General features: G+C 45.4%; 1 protein-coding gene across 4 annotated transcripts; it reads left to right on the top strand.

Annotated features, from left to right (window-relative positions):
* The first annotated feature begins 974 nt into the window (after positions 1–974).
* srrm2 (serine/arginine repetitive matrix 2) lies at positions 975–14,632 on the top strand. Of its 4 annotated transcripts, none has more exons than XM_031827058.1 (14): positions 975–1,319; positions 2,607–2,874; positions 3,461–3,556; positions 8,387–8,572; positions 8,706–8,792; positions 8,905–8,967; positions 9,386–9,418; positions 9,502–9,615; positions 9,823–9,958; positions 10,090–12,215; positions 12,409–13,128; positions 13,264–13,347; positions 13,553–13,660; positions 13,964–14,632. In XM_031827058.1, the coding sequence occupies exons 2-14, from the start codon at positions 2,627–2,629 to the stop codon at positions 14,016–14,018; spliced, it is 4,056 nt and encodes a 1,351-aa protein (XP_031682918.1). In that variant the 5' UTR covers positions 975–1,319; positions 2,607–2,626; the 3' UTR covers positions 14,019–14,632. The 4 variants fall into 4 exon arrangements, with proteins under 4 accessions (XP_031682918.1, XP_031682919.1, XP_031682917.1 ...); XM_031827059.1 differs by having other exon boundaries at positions 1,219–1,442; positions 2,620–2,874; XM_031827057.1 differs by having other exon boundaries at positions 1,219–1,442.
* Positions 14,633–17,437: the final 2,805 nt, after the last annotated feature.

Genomic DNA, 17,437 nt, shown 5'->3' with positions numbered 1-17,437 from the left:
TTGTATGCATCTCTGTGTGTGAAGTCAAGGTGGTCCAGAGTTTCTTTTCCCTCTGGTTGCATCTTTAACATGCTGAAAGAAATTTGGTATGACAGATTTAAGTTTCCCTGCCTTAAAGTCCCCAGCTTCTAGGAGCGCAGCCTCTGGGTGAGCGTTTTCCTATTTGCTGATGGCGGAATACAGCTCATTCAGTGCGGTCTTAGTGCCAGCATCGGTCTGTGGTGATATGTAGACAGCTACAAAAATATTCAGATGAAAACTCTCTAGGTAGATAGTGTGGTCTACAGCTTATCGTGAGATACAAAAATGATTCAACGTGGATCAAACAAGCTCCCTTTTCAGAAAGAGATTTCTAAAGCACATACAAGTTTCTACGGTTTCTAAAGCACATACAAGTTTCTAAGGTTTCTAAAGCACATACAAGCACCTTGTTCCCACAAAATTCAAGTTGTTTGGGGAAAATATTATTAACATTTTATTCTATTATATTCTTATTATACAATATATGTGTTGACTGTTATCAGGGCAGGGGGATGTACGTGTGTCTTATCTGTTAAAGTAACAAAATAACAAACTATTGATTGTATTTGTATGGTATAGCCAAGTAGTCTATAGGCTGCACGGACCAGTAACATAATTAAACTCAAAATGACTATTATGTTATTTTGAAATAACATAACAAGAAATAGAGGAAAATGGGACTGTTTGAAAAGGGTTCATATAAACATTGCCTGTTTTTCTTTTACTGGCAAAAGGCTGTGAATTGTGTGTCAATTAGGTATTATATGGATAATCATGTTGATTCATGGGTGTCAGTAATATGAAAATAATTGTCCACTTATGAATTTGACAGTATAGGTGTAATTTCCCCAGCCCCATCATTTACCTTATTGTAAACAAGGTGGCAGGAATGCTGAAATTACAGATCGTGTCTTTAAATTAACTAGATAACCGGAAGATACAAGGGGGCTGTCATTCATGGCATGGACAATATGTCTTCACATTAGGCCACTCATACAGCAGATAAACTCATACGAAGGGTTGTTGTTCCTTGTGGCATCAAGTCAACAAGGTGAAAAGTTTATTCACCGATAGGTGTGTCGTCGGCCAGAAAACTTTGAAGAGGAAGAAGGAAAGTGTTAACGGGAAACATGGGAAATGTAGGGCGGTAACGCATCAAATTGAATGCCCACCGCCGTTAAACCTCATAGAAGAAGAAGATGGGAAATGTAGTTTAGATGCGGAGTCTGGGGTCGCCATCATCATCACGCGTGGTTTTCCCCCGATGTTCAACCAGTGACGATATCCGCAGGCATTAGGTGTTTGTTTTACGAATAAGTACTTGAAGTAGATTTGCTTTTGTTTCGATTGTCATTTTATTTAGTTTTTTTTGCCAGTGTATTTGCTTCCATTCATCGTCTCCGTTCGCGGGGAACTCAGAGGTAACGTTAGCTAGCTGGGTAGCATGTTAAATTGACTTGCAAATTATGAAACGTTACGTTAGCCACGGTAGTTGCTAGCTACCATGCGGGGTTAAACTATTTCGATATCTAGCTACTATAGCTGACAAAAAAATATAATGACCTGACTGCTGTCCAAATAACGTTAGATACCTATATTATTTTGATGCATTCCACAAGTGTATAGCGCACTGTAGCTGCCTACGTTAATTGCTAGCTAGCCTAGATAAAGGCCTATTTGGGCCAAAGTTTGGCCCGTAAGGCAGGGGGCTCGTTCCAAGCCTCGGTTCGATCCTTGTGGTTACTGGGGGAGATGACGCTCACAAATAGTGTGTTTGTCAAAACGTTGTCTTTATAAGTGCATTAACTAGCTAGTCAGGTAACGTTAACAACTGATTTCGACGTATTGCCCGCTAGTTCGCCAACATTAGTTATTTCGCTAGCTAGATATCCACGATTCATTGTAGCCGGCCATTTGCTCCTACTACTAGTTTAGTGCGTAACGTTAGCTAAATAAGTTAGCTAGCTAGCTATCTCAGTTTCTGACCAATCTCATACTACTAACGTTAGCTAGCTAGGCTTGTTTGTCTCTTTCCTGTTGCAAAGTGTTGTGGTATGGTACAGCAGTAGCTAGTTAGTTGGTTACCTAGAGATTGGTGGGTTCAAAAGCGGGTCACTGTTTTTTAAATAATTTTTTGGCTAGCTATCGGTGACTATTATTACGCTCTACTAAGCTAACTGTTGTATTCAGGAAGTAAACAGAATTTCAAATACCAAATGTTTATCATACTTCCTGAATTAAATCATTATTGACCCCAACTAGGTGTTTGGCGTTTATTACAGTGTAGCCTAGTTTGGAATCTCTTCTATATCATCAATATGGTTTATAGGGGAGGATTTTTATAGTTAACTATTTGTGCATTGCACCTACCCAATCCACTCCCATTTAGTCTTTATTGGCATGCCTAACTCCATAGTGCAGAGCGGATTGCTTATGGTACTATGACCAACATTTATTTTACAATAGTGTACTTCCTGATTTTTAGGCTGTCAATTCTGTTCTGTTCGGGACTGACAAATAGGCCTACCCTCTATCATTCCAGTCCCCATCATTTTAATACTCTCACTTATCTGACCATTGTCCAGTCTCTCTCCACAGAGGAGCCATGTACAACGGCATTGGCCTGACCACGCCACGAGGCAGCGGCACCAACGGCTATGTGCAGCGCAACCTGTCGAGTGTGCGGGCAAAGCGTCCACGGGACGAGCGCGGCGGCGAGCGAGACGAGAAGGACCGTGAGAGGCTGGAGAGCCAGCTGAACCGTCAGCCCAACGCCGAGATCCTGGAACACCAGAGAAAGAGGCAACTGGAGGTCAAGTGTGCAGAGCTGCAGGACATGATGGAAGAGCAGGGGTAAGAAAGAGGGATGGGTGGATAGGTGAGGGATGGGTGGATAGGTGAGGGAGGGATGGGCAGGGGTGGGGGGAGAGTAAGAGTGAGAGAGGGGATTTAATTAAGCTGGCCAGTGTTGCACTGGGCTATGGTCCGTCACGTGACCGGATGAAGCCGCTGAGGAAGGCGTTCCCTGGTCAAATTGAACGGTAATCTGCACCGCTCTGTCATATTGTCAACTATGCCGCGTGTTGTTCAATAAAATGTATATGTTTACATTTTCAGGCTAGTTTCCATTGGGAAGGCAGATGAAGCAATCACTTTCATATGTGGACACAGAATCCTACTCATTACTCCACATGCTTAACCAACATCACTTTTTTGGGGGGAGGCAATGTCGGCCAGAGCGGGGGCCCTGGTTCACGCCGGGGAAGCAGTCCGGTTCCAAAATGAATGCAGTCACTTTTCACCCAGTGCGAACTCCAGGCAGCCGGACCATTTTAATCAATTCCCCTCCGAGAGGAATGGGAGGGACTGAAATATTTGGAGAGAAAAGGGTGCAGAAGGGGAGAGTTATCTGCTGATCTGTGTGTGTGTTGGATGACAGGTATTCCGCTGAGGAAATTGAAGAGAAGGTGAACAGCTTCCGCATGATGCTGCAGGAGAAGCAGGAGCCGCCTTCGGCCCCCACCGAGAGACCATTGTAAGTACACTCCTCCACAGATCACTGTAGAGTAATGAAACCACCACAGATCTGGCCATCACTACGGACTAGTGACATTTCTACTGCAGACTACTACAGACCAGCATGGCTGCACAAACTTTAAATCAACTCAAATCTGGCTTTATTTATGCAGCACATTTCAGACATGGAAAAATCTAAGAAAATAAAAACTGAAATATTTACTCAACAAAGAGGATTAAAAAAAGAACAATTAACAAAAAAAACTGAATGACTAAAAAGCACCCTAAGGAAAAGTGAAGCTAAAAGGGTGTCTGTCTTTTTTTTTTTTAAGATCTCTTAATAAAATGTCAAAAGTTTCAGTCCCCTTCAGGTTCTCAGGCTGGGGGCATAGTAACGCTAGGCTGCCTGGCCATGCCTCTTGGTCCTAGTCTTTGGTATAGTTAAACGGCAAGTGCCAGGGGACCTACTGGGTACATACCTTAAAAACATGTCTAACATGTATTGGGGTGCACAGTTGTGGATTGATGATAAAACAACAGAAGAATCTTAATGTATTTTGAAACTCACAGGCAGCCAGTGCAGAGCCCTGAAACTGGTGTAATGTGTGCTCTCTGTCTGGTCTTGGTCAGTACCCGTGCTGCAGCATCCTGTATGTTTTGCAGTTGACCAATGGCATCCTTGGGTCGACCAGACAGGAGAACATTACAGTTGTCAATCCTGCTTGTAATAAAAGCGTGGATGATGAGTCTCTGTATCAGCCTGAGAGAGAAATGGCTGCACTGTGGCAATGTTCCTCAGGTGTTAAGTCTGTTTTGGTCACATAAATTATTATTATTGTTATTTTATTTCATTTACCTTTATTTAACTAGGCAAGTCAGTTTAGAACAAATTCTTATTTTCAATGACGGCCTAGGAACAGTGGGTTAACTGCCTGTTCAGTGGCAGAACGACAGATTTGTACCTTGTCAGCTCAGGGGTTTGAACTTTTAACCTTCCGGTTACTAGTCCAACACTCTGACCAGTAGGCTACCCTGCCGCCCCGAATCACACACTCCTAATGTGTGATTTGAAATTGAGTTCACAATCTAATAAACCACCTTGGTTTTTTACCTGGTGTTTGGTCTTTATTGCCTGTGAATTAAAATGTGCGGCCAGATACACTCTGTGCTTTGGCTCCAGAAATAAGTACCTCGGTCTTCTTGTCTTGGAGCTAAAATCCTCTTGTGACTGAAATGTAAAGTTGTGTATAGTCTGCTTAGCAGTGAAAATCAATGCTGTGCTTTCTGATAAAGCTGCCAAGGGGTGAAATATACAGTTGAAGTTTACATGTACCTTAGTCAAAAACATTTGAACTCAGTTTTTCACAATTCCTGACATTTAATCCTAGTAAAAAAATTCCACAATAAGGTGGGTCAATTTTGAACCATTCCTCCTGACAGAGCTGGTGTAACTGAGTCAAGTTTGTGGGCCTCCTTGCTTGCACACATATTTTTAGTTCTGCCCTCAAATTTTCTATGGGATTGAGATGGCCACTCCAATACCTTGACTTTGTGGTACTTAAGCCTTTTTGCCACAACTTTGGAAGTATGCTTGGGGTCATTGTCCATTTGGAAGACCCATTTGCGACCAAGCTTTAACTTCCTGACTGATGTCTTGAGATGTTGCTTTAATATATCCACATAATTTTCCTACCTCATGACACCATCTATTTTGTGAAGTGCACCAGACCCTCCTGCAGCAAAGCACCCCCGCAACATGATGCTGCCACCGTGCTTCATGGTTGGGATGGTGTTCTTCGGCTTGCAAGCCCCCCCCCCCCCCCTTTTTCCTCCAAACACAACGATGGTCATTATGGCCAAACAGTTAGATTTTTGTTTCATCGGACCAGAGAACATTTCTCCAAAAAGTACAATCTTTGTCCCCATGTGCAGTTGCAAACCGTAGTTGGCTGTTATATGGCGGTTTTGGAGCAGTGGCTTCTTCCTTGAGCGGCCTTTCAAGTTATGTCGATATACCACTCGTTTTACTGTGGATGTAGATACTTTTATACCTGTTTCCTCCAGCATTTTCACAAGGGGCTTTGCTGTTCTGGTATTCATTTACACTTTTTGCACCAAAGTACGTTCATCTCTAGGAGACAGAACGCATCTCCTTCCTGGGCAGTATGACAGCTGCGTGGTCCCACGGTGTTTATACTTGCATACTAGTGTTTGTATAGAATAGCATTGTACCTTCAGGCATTTGGAAATTGCTCCCAAGGATGAACCAATTTTTTTTCCTGAGGTCTTGGCTGATTTCTTTTGATTTTCCCATGATGTCAAGCAAAGAGGCACTGAGTTTCAAGGTAGGCCTTGAAATACATCCACAGGTACACCTCCAATTTACTCAAATTATGTCAATTAGCGTATCAGAAGCTTTTAAAGCCATGATATCATTTTCTGGAATTTTCCAAGCTGTTTAAAGGCGTAGGCAACTTAATGTATGTAAACGTCTAACCCACTGGAGTTATGATACAGTGAAATAATGTCTGTAAACAATTGTTGTAAAAATGACTTGTCATGCACAAAGTAGATGTCCTAACCGACCTGCCAAAACTATAGTTTGTGAACAAGAAATTTGTGGAGTGGTTGAAAAGTGAGTTTTTTTTTTTAATGACTCCAACCTAAGTGTATGTAAACCTCTGACTTCAACTGTATAAACTGAACAGTACCAGACCCAAAATTGAACTATGTGGAACCCCGCGCCGTGATAAGTATTTATGTTCACCAAGGGTGACAAACTCTCGACCGGTTAAATGGGTCCTAAACCAATTTAGAACTGGACCAGAGAGGCCAACCAACCTCTCCAATCTGTCCACAGTCTCGGTCAACAGTCTCCAAATGCACCACTTAAATCCAAGGACAGAATGGAGAGGGGGGTTGGTTTCGCCCTTGGTGTAATCGGTAAAGCAGTGCTTTGGTGGCCTTATACAGGGTTTTGGCCAACACTGGTGGCTGAAATTGAAACACTATAGCATGCTGCTTGAAAGACCCAACGTCACCAAATGAAATGTCCTTACAGCTGAGACCATAAATAGAAATAGATGCTGTCCCCACCCTTTTTCTTTTTAATGATGGTGTGAAAAGCTGTAGTCTGAGGGGAGAGTCTCTACTGTCAGCCATGTGTCAGTGTGAAACATGAAATCTACTTTGTGCTCAGTAATGAGGTCATTCACGAGAGAGGTTTTACTAGTGATTGCATTTAAGAGTGTCATATTCAATGTGTGGGCCACTCTTCACCTGGGGCATCTGCCTAGAGGTAACCAATGGAATAACAACCAAATTATTAACGTTACAGCCACGTTTTCTGACAGTCTCCAACCTATCAGAATGGTACGAGGTGAGTTTGTATAAACTCACTAGAAAGCAGAGTTAAAGGAACATAAAATTAGGTTACTTTGCAATAACCAAAGTGCCATTGTTGTCGGAGTTGATATTATTTCCTCTTCTGCTTATTCTGACAGGGAGAACTGGAGCACTACCAGACCCTGTCTGTCAGTCTGTAAAACAGTTTGATGTTGCTGGGACTGGAGCTCTACCAGAACCTGTCTGTCAGTCTCTAAAACAGTTTGATGTTGCTGGAAATTGGAACCCCTGCGGTTAGGGGGAATCTCATCTCTTTAAAAAAAAGTTCTGGTTGACATTCCTGTTGTTGCAAAGTTTCTTCAGGTACTCGTTTTGGGCAAAGAGTCAGCTGAAACGTTCCGAACCCCTTCGGTAGCACGGGAGAGGGCCAGGGATAATAATTATCTTCCCTCTGCTAGCAAGGGTCTTTAAAAAAAATATGTGTAATTCTCCCTCAGATCGCCTAAAACTAAGGTTGTTTAAACCTATGTGAGTGACGATGGTGTCTATTGGAGTAGTTGACCAGAACCGTGGGCAGGAGAGTTGATGTCATGGACACGGGCTCCTGGGTGACAGTGGACCTTAGTCGGTCTGTCAGACCAACATCTCTCACCATCGAGCTGCCCACAAGGATTGTGGTAGTGATGGAATCCGATGGGGAAACAACCTGCTGAACTGTGATGGCTATCAGGCTGTTGGTATACACCCATGCTCCGTGCGGATTCCGGGGGCTGCTAGGTCCATCTCAAGCGGTGCGAAGCTGTTTGATAGCTGGATCGGATCTTCTCGGCTAGATGGGTGACCTAACTGCCTCCCCGATCTCCTACGCCTATGTCCAGTCTCCCATGGGGCCGCGGAGTTGCGCTTCACATCTGTCCGTTGGATTGGGAGAGATCAACGCTGCCCGACTCATCAACAGCTTTGCTCTAGCAGCCATTTAAAACAGAGATTTGGGTTGCCTGGGTTACAGCAAGGTCAGTGTACATAGAAAGCAGGGTTTTCTTTTCTCGCAGCCAAGCTAACAGCCGGAGGATCTCTTCCCTAAGCTGCTTGATGCTGGTGCATTTAGGGCAGACTAATCCTTGTCCGTTTTCCACTTCCACCTTGTGATTGTGTGGAAATCATCTCACACCTGAAGCATTTGTGCCCAGCCTGGGATGGAAACACTGGTGGGCTAACACTGCTGATGTTCGCCTGCTCCACATGGCTAGCAGCTAACTGGAATCCGGGACACAAACTTGCAGTCCAAGGCGCAAAGACAGACCACGTTGCAGAATCAATAGCAATAAAAACAGCAAACCGAGTGTGGGCAGTGAAGTGTTCTGTTGCTTGGTGACGTGGCGCTTCCTACAGTTGCTGACCATTGAACAAGGTGGCGAAACACCACTGTTCCACTCTTTGGGGAGTAACCTAGCGTGACAATAATAGGACCTATTGAACAATGCCCCGCACATTTCTCTCTCAGGGCGACAGAGACTCACGCCCTGGCTGCAGCCAATCAGCAGAAGAACGACCGGCTGAAGGAGGCGTTCGGCATCGCGACAGACTACGTAGATGGCTCCTCCTTCCATCCGGAGCGCAAGGAGCGAGAGAAGGAGAAGAGGGAGCAGGAGAGGCTGGAGAGGGAGAAGCAACAGCATCAGAAATATGCGTAAGTCGGGGGGGGGGGGGGGGGTCTCGTAGCTAGCTAGCCTTTCTCGTGTAACTCTGATTTTCCTTTGTTTATCCCCTCTGTTACTTACCATCTCTTTATTTCTCTCTCTTCCTCGCCGTCTCTCTCTCAGGCTGGTAGAAGAGTCAGAGGACTCTGACTCCCCGGCCCGAAAACAGAGCCGCAAGAAGAAAAGGAAGAAAAACAAGAACAGAGACAGGTGAGAGAAGAGGGAGAAAGAATGGAATGAGACGGTCCTATTTTGTGTGCGTGCGTAAAAAATAATGCACAGCGTGTTTGATCGACATGTCACTTTACTCTCTTCTCTTCAGCTCAGAGAGCCCTTCCCCCTCTCCTAGACGGGTGAAAAAAACGAGAAAGAAGAAGAAGAAAAGGTTTACCGGTCGTTCTTTTTTCTTCATTTTGCAGTCAGTGAATGGACTTCATGTCCAGCGTAGTGTCACAATGCTAGTTATTTCAGAACATCTCAATTGCAGTGGATCAGAACCTCTTGTGTAAGAGATGTGTGCGCTTACAGCTTGACGATCACCTGTGCTCGCGAGGACTCCTTAGGGCTCAGACACACCAATACAATTTGCTGGCCCAGAGTACTTAGCACCTCTAAACGTAATTTGCGCACTGTGTGCGTACCGGTTTTACATGTGGAATCACGTACAGCGGGTGTTCCCTGAAAAAACGAAGCATGCTGAACGATTGACAGACAAACGCTAGATTCACGTTCGGGGTGATGTGTGTGAGCCTTTACCCTTTTTTTCAGCTTAATGAACAAAGACTCTGTGTTCTCTGTTCTAGGGATGGGTCGGAAGAAAAGGATGACAAAGATAGGTGGGTCCTACAGAACTTGGGTCCTACAGAACGTGGTTCATAGTGTGTGTGTACTAAAATACTTTCTTTGTTCCCCATCTCAGCTCCTCAGACGAGAAGCAGGCATCTAAGAAAAAACGCAAGAGAAGTGAAAATGAGACTCCACCCCAGAGTAAGACACGGCGCCATAGGAGTGGGTCCTCCAGCTCTGCTCACAGGTACTTCCGGGTCACCAGAACAATTGGGGGTTGTAACTTACTCTAAATTCCTAGGTTTTCCACAAATCCCCGCGAAGGTAGCGAAAATTTGCAATCCTACTCGCATCAATTCTAGTCATTCAATTCAGTAACTTAAAAGTCAAGGCAGTTTTGAGTTGCACCCCATGCTGTTATTCTATCTCTCATGCTATATCTCCATTTTATCAGCCAATCCCCTGCCCCGCTGAGAGAGAGGCAGAAGAACCAGCCTGTCAAGAGAGCAGAGGGGAGAAAGGGGCTATCTCCTGACAGGAGGGGGCGTGGTCGCGAGGACGGGAGTCCACAGCGTTCGGGAGGCAGAGCGGTAAGACCACATGTGATTGGTCTGGTGATCAGCTACCATTTCAAAACCTGCTTTGTGCTAATTGGGCATAATAAATGGCCTCCAGCACTCGCTAATTCTCTATTTTCTGCTTACCTCCTTTTCCCTCTCAGAGATCTCCCAGGTATCCCAGCTCCCCTGAACGCCGACCGAGGGCAGACAAGGAACGGGAGAAGGAGCGACTGAAGGACAAAGAGAAAGGAAGAGAGAAGGAGCGTGAGAAAGTGAAGCCTACCAGAACGAGACACGACTCCTCTTCCCCCTCTCCTCCTCGACTGGAACGAGAGAAAGGCAGGCGCTCCAGAAGTGGAGAGAGGGAGAGAGGAAAGGAGAGAACAATGCTGCAGAGGAGCAGACACGACTCTTCTTCATCCCCCTCTCCACCCCCGAAACAACTGGACACCAGGAAACAGAGGAGCGGAAAGGACAAACCACAAAGACGAGACTCCTCGTCTCCCTCTCCAGAAAGAGAGGGAGCAAGGAGAGGAAGGAGCGGAGAGGGGGAGCGAGGAAAGGAAAGAAATGCCCGAGCCCCAGCTGACAGAGAGAGGGGGAGGGAGAAAGAAGGATCTCCCCCTAGTCGGAAAAGTGATGGCGGGAGAGGTAGAAACTCATCCCGCGACTCCACATCCCCTGTCCCTCAGTCACCTCTCACCAATGGACGACAGAAAGAAAGGGAGCACGAGGGAAGGAGAGGGAAAGAGAGGAAACCGGAGGAGAGGGGGAAAGAGAGGAAACCGGAGGAGAGGGGGAAAGAGAGGAAACCGGAGGAGAGGGGGAAAGAGAGGAAACCGGAGGAGAGGGGGAAAGAGAGGAAACCGGAGGAGAGGGGGAAAGAGAGGGAGAGGGAATTGAGCAAAGAGAGGGAGAAACAAGAGGAGCAGAGGAAGCGGGAGATCGAAAGGGAAAAAGAGAGGGAGCGAAACCGAGATGGAGGGAGAGAGCGCGAGAGGTCCGGCAGACTGTCTTCTACCCAACAGCCATCTACCTGTTTGACTGAAGACCTCCGTGCAGAGGGTGAGGGGGAGAGGAGGGACAGAGAGAGGGGGGCAGGAGAGAAGGAGAGAAAAAGACAAGCAGAGGAGGACGACAGGCGGGAGAACCGAGACCGAAGCCTGCAGGAAAAGGAGCGAGAGAAGGAGTTGAAGGCAAAGGAAAGAGAGAAGGAGTTGAAGGCAAAGGAAAGAGAGAAGGAGTTGAAGGCAAAGGAAAGAGAGAAGGAGTTGAAGGCAAAGGAAAGAGAGAAGGAGTTGAAGGCAAAGGAAAGAGAGAAGGAGAAAGTGAATGAGAGCAGCAGTAGCAGCGGGAGTGACAGTGACAGCTCTTCCTCATCCTCCGACTCATCATCATCATCATCATCATCATCATCCTCCTCTTCTTCCTCGTCCTCCGAGGGAGAGAAGAAAAAGGGAACCGTGGTGAAGAGCAGCCCAGTGAAAAAAGCCCTCCCCGCTCTCATCTCCCCTCCCACTGTAGGTGCTGCCTTCCAGGGGTATCTGGCCAATGGGGGCAGAGAGAGCGCTTCAGAGAGTGACGGACAGAGAGCTACCGGGAGAGAGAAGGAACGTGAGAGAACAGGAGGGGACAGGTTCATGCTCTCTGAAAGGGAAAACCCGCCTCCTGCTCCCCAAAAAGCTCCTGTTTCCCAACTCCCCTCTGCTGCAGAGCGCTACCCCCTCACAGACAGAGAGAAGGAGCGAGGGAAGGGACAGGAGAGGTACAGCCCCACCGAGGTAGAGAGCTCCAGCCCTCCACCCTCTCCTCCCAGAAGAGGAGCACCCCAAGGCGGAGGCGAGAGGTACTCCCCCACTGAAGTGGAAAGAGAGAAGGAGCGAGAGAAGGAGAGAGAGGGAGGGGTGAAGAGCCAGGCCAGGAGGGCAGAGCAGTACAGCCCCTCTGAGCAGGAGAGAGAGTGGGAGAGGAGGAGGGCGCCCTCCCCAAAAGCGCCCGCAGCAGCAGTTGTCCCGCGGCCCTCTCCCCCTCGCCGCACCCCCCCACGGCAGTACCAGGACCCCCCCACTTGCTCCCCCAGCCCCCGACGACAAGCCGCCACCCGGAGAGCCTCCCCTCCGTCCCGCTCCCCGACTCGCCACTACGCCCCACGGCGGAGCCGCAGCCGGGAGGCAGAGCACAACCGAGAGAGGCAGAGAGCGAGGGATAGAGGGAGGGACCGTTCCAGAGACAGAGGAGCCAGAAGGAGCAGGTCGAGGAGTCCCAGAAGACGCAGTCCCTTCTACAGGTAGGACCAGGACCTATTCACACCAAATCAAACGCAACTCAACTATACACCCATCAATCAAACATCACACACAGTGGGGCAACTTCCTGTGTACATAAATCAATAATAACTCAATTCAAATCTGCCAAGACCTCAGATTGCCAAACCAGATTCTGAATTGTTTATTTAATTTATATTTTGTATTTGTTTTCAGGTCCCGGCGATCCCCCTCTCCCGTTCGACAAAGGAGAAGCAGTCACTCGCTATCCAGAGAAAGGCAGAGACACCAGGAAAGAGAGAAGAATAGAGAGCTGGAGAGAGCGAGGGAAAAAGAGCGGCAACGTGAAAAAGAGCAAGAGAGGCGAGAGCGCCAACCTCTTAAAGAGGTCCCCCCACCCCGTCGCTCACCCTCTTCATCTTCTCGTTCTTCTTCTTCCTCATCCCCATCCCCCTCTCCGGCCCGAGAGAGAAAGGAGCCGCCTGTAGAAAAGGTGATGAAACCAGCGGTAGAGAAAGACCGAAGAGGTGATAGAGAGGAGCGAGAGAAAGGGGAAGACAGAGGAAGGAAGGCTTGTTCCATCTCCTCACCGCTCCCCTCCAAGGAGACCAGTCCCCTTCCCAGCCAATCAGAAATCAGAGCCCACCCCAAAGAAACACGGCACTCTGACCCGCCCCGCTCCAGGTCGCCACAGGCCCTCAGCCTACGAGATACCTCGAGGACCCAATCACCTGCGGTGCTCCCCTCAAAAGGCTCTGCCCACCCCACAGACCGACCAGTCAGGACTGAAAACGGTGTGAGCGAGAAGGGGGTCAAAGAGAAAAAGAAAGGAAAGATGGGCAGCCCCAGCTCATCATCATCATCTTCCTCCTCCTCGTCATCTTCCTCTTCATCTTCATCAGACAGTTCTGACTCTGATGCAGAGCAAGGAAAAGCGTAAGGAGTGTTAAATGACTGACATGTTTTTACATTTGGATCATAATATATTGAACATTGCCGATAGAGATGTCCTAAATAGAGCTGACATGATTCCTCTCTTTACAATGTCCCCCACCTCTCTCTCTCTCCCAGAGGTGCCAGGATAGCGGCTGCCCATAGCTCTTCCTCCTCCTCCTCATCCTCTTCTGAAAGCGAGAAGGAAGACAAGAAAAAGAGGTAATGGTGCTGACATAATGTTAACTACTTGTTACAGATCTATTATTTCCATTGATTCGTGACCAGAACAACTCCTATACTTTAATGCTTCTAGTTATGATTCATGGAAATGACAATGTTATTTATTGTTATTCAAAAAGTCTGGAATATTTCTGTAACATACAGGAACCAGTTGATCTTTGACATTTGACATCATCTCTTCCAGCCCGGCGCGACCTCACAGAGTGCCAGCTGATTCGCTGAGAGACTCGCGCTCCCTCAGCTACTCTCCACCCAGACAGAGGCGACCTGCACATTCCCCACCCACCCGCAGGTCAGTAGCCAACTAGCCAATTTGAAGGCAAACATATTTCTGTGTTCCTATTGGTCAAAACAGACTCATATTTAAAATGATTGACTCCAACAGAAGGTACAGGTTTCGAGAAATAAGTACATGTTAATGTTTTACGGAGGGAAAATTGACATGTGATTCTTGCCTAGCCATCTTAAGATGAATGCACTAGTTGTATATGGTCTGCTAAGTGACTAAAATGTAAATAAACTACTCTGTATGTCAATCGTGATTGTGGAGTTGTCTGTATTGATTTATTTGGTTATTCTTCCTCTTTTTTTCTAGGAGTGGCAGCAGGCAGTCCCCAAGCCGATCTCCAAGCAGTCGGAGAGGAAAATGACCCTTCACTCTGAAATGTAACTAACTTTCCCTCCCCCTCAATCCTCAGATTTTTCCTAAACACTTCTGGGCTGGTTTGAACTGGAACTGTACCATTGGATATTATAGGGAGGGGGAAGTTAAGGACATTTGATCTGTGAATGACCGAGTGAATTAAGCATTGTTGTTGATTCTGTGGCATGAGGATAGCACCACAGGAAGAGAGAGGCAGAATTTGAAACCCAACAGAGGCCAAGAGGTCTGCTTTTAGTCAAGGGGTTTCTGTACATTTTGTTTTATGCTGTACTGTAAGGAAGAAATGTAACTGTAAATGGTAGGTGAGAGTCCGTGATAGGAAAGTAACCTCTGTGCAGACCCATACAGACTGGAGTGAAGCATTCCAGTATCAAAACACACACACACGCACACACAGTCCTATTAAATTATCTCACAACAACAAAGTAAAGTTCACTGCGCTTTTTCTGCCCCTCTGTATTTGCGCATTCTACATGTAGATATGACTCATCTGTATTTTGGTTATCGCCGAATGGATTACGTGCTGTTTCCATATATGTTGACTAGAAACTGCAACTCTTGGTTTGTTTCTCTTTGTGAAAATAAAAAGTTGTATCTTCATTTGTGTTGGCAGTGATTGATTTTAAACCATGCAACCATTTGTGAGTAATTTCTGCAACCTAGAACTAAAATCTCGTTCCATTTTATGTTAAATACGTCTGTCCACAACGGATTCGTTTGTAAGTAAACAGTGCAATTACTAACCAGGTTTCCATCCACACTTTTTATGCGAAGAAAGTGCTGTAATCTGGTTGCTCTTCTTTGAGAAACTTTCTGATTTGATTTAATTTTGTTCAGTTCATTTGTACTTAAGTTACTATGTTGATGGAAACAGAACATTTGTAGGTAAACTTTCCAAATGTCGACAACATGCAAGACAAGGTGGCATCTTTTTGAGTCAGTAAAATTAATTATGCGAGAATTGTAGGCGGAAATGAATTTCTGCACATATCGCTATAATATATGTACAATTGGAGTAACGAACGTGTTGTCCTCGCTATTAATCGAAAGTGTCTCGAAGGGTGCAATTGCGGCCTGCAATTCAGTACATTCCTGCGTGCGCAGGAACACTTTTTATACTTATTTTGTTCCATTTTTAATCTATGACAGATAGGGGCAGTACAATAGGTGGCGTTAATGCACAAGAACGTTGGATGCCAGCCACCGCTGAACTCCACAGAAGGGGCGGGTACAGTTTCCCCGCAGCAGTTCTGCGAATGGCAGGTGTTAGGCAGACAGGCGCGAAGGACACTGCTAGTTTAGCCAGCTAGTACGGTACACAGCAGGCAAGAGGTGGAGGCGTTCATGCAGAAAACAAGGTGGTGCTTGGGGGGGGGGGGGGGGAGATTATTAGGCTACAGATTAAATAAATGAATTTCACAGGGTGATGAAAGTGCAAGGTGATGATCTCAATTGATGCTCCTTTCCAATAAATATTGAAGGTCTAATTCTGGTCACCTAAAACCTTGACAAACTTTTACAGATGCACAATTGAGAGCATCCTGTCCTGCTGTATCACCACCTGGTACTGCACTGCCCACAACAGTAAGGCTCTCCAGAGGGTGGTGCAGTCTGCACAACACATCAACCTGGGGCAAACTACCTACCCTCCAGGACACCTACAGCACCCGATGTCACAGGAAGGCCAAAAAGATCAAGGACAACAACCTGAGCCACTACCTGTTCAAAGCGGGGCCGAGTGACTCGAAAAACAGCTTCTATCTCAAGGACATCACACTGCTAAACAGCCATCACTAGCACTGAGAAGCTGCTGCCTACATACAGACTCGAAATCATTGGCCACTCTAAATGGATCACTAGTCACTATAATGCCACTTTAATGTTTACATATTTTACATACTCATCTCATATGTATATACTGTATTTTATACCATTATTGCATCTTGATTATAGCTGCTTGGTCATCGCTCATCCGTATATTTATATGTACATATTCTTATTCCATCCCTTTAGATTTGTGTGTATTAGGTAGTTGTTGTGAAATTGTTAAATTACTTGTTATATATTACTGCACTGTCGGGAGTAGAAGGACAAGCATTTCGCTACACTCGCACTAACATCTGCTAACCATGTAAATGTGACCAATACAATTTTATTTGATCATCGATGCTTTGCTGTCGTTTGACGAATAAAAATAAATGAGCTCTTTTGTCCATAATCTCATGTAGGCTGGCCTACCCGCATTTATCTGTGAGCTGTTAGCTAGAGCCCACGTTCCAATACCAGAGTGGGCAGACTTGCTATATAACGCAACATTTTTTACGACAAAACCATCAGTTGAAAATGCGATGAACCCCCATTTCACTTGTATTGTTTATTCGGTACATGGGAATTTCACCGGGGAAAGTACTTTTATGTGCACTCTAATCACGCACATATTTGTATCTGCAACAAGTCAATTTGATGGAAACATCTCTTCTGGGAAAATGTGCATATTGTTTTTATGCAGATTTGAGCACATTCGCATGAAAATGTTCTAAATTGGATGGAAACCTAGCTACTGATGGTAAAATGCAACTTCTTATAGTTTTCCCGGTGCAATCACAGCCTCGACAAATATGTTCTATCCAAGATAGACCAGAGCCTGTCATTTCCACTTGCACTCCTGTCATCACCATATGTGGTAGTGAATGGAAACGCCAACAGGATGCTTCACATTAATACATCCGGTGAAATATCTGTCTCATTCTCCTTTCTTTAATTTTTCCTTCATTTTTTAAATTAACATCAAATCAATACAGGAAGTGTTGTGTGTGTGTACATGTGTGTTGTGTGAAGTACATGTGTGAACACAAGTATATATCAATAATATACAAAGGACAATTGGGCTAGGGGGTACAATATCACATTATACAAGGACTTAAGGGACATACATCCACTTATAATTCTAACAGTATGTCTTAAAAAAACAGTTCATTTTATTTTTGTAAGGTAAGAAAATGTGTTGTTTGTAAATTTACATTTGTCAATCTGAAATTTGGCCAAAAGAATAATGAAATTAATTACATCAAATTGTTTCAGCTTATTTCTATTGTAGGTAAAGAATCCAAGCAGTACATCTCTCCACAATAGTGTAAAATCTTCAGAAATGTGTTCAATTATAAATCTACTGATGTCTTGCCACAGTTTTCTTACATGAATACAATGTCAAAAAAGATGCAACACTGTTTCTGGGTGGTCATTACAAAAGGTACAATTTGAGTTGATGTTTTCCTTAAACTTTTTCATATGGTGGTTGGCAGGATAATATTCATGAATAATTTTAAAGGAGACTTATTTAATTTTGTTAACAAGTAGGAATGTGTGTGGCAACATCCAAACTTTTTTCCAACAGATATTATCAAT

Source organism: Oncorhynchus kisutch, linkage group LG6 (genome assembly GCF_002021735.2).
Source record: "Oncorhynchus kisutch isolate 150728-3 linkage group LG6, Okis_V2, whole genome shotgun sequence".
In the NCBI taxonomy this organism is placed as follows: Eukaryota; Metazoa; Chordata; class Actinopteri; order Salmoniformes; family Salmonidae; genus Oncorhynchus; species Oncorhynchus kisutch.
The sequence above is the reverse complement of the archived record's forward strand: the minus strand, read 5'-3'. Positions and strand labels throughout refer to the sequence as shown.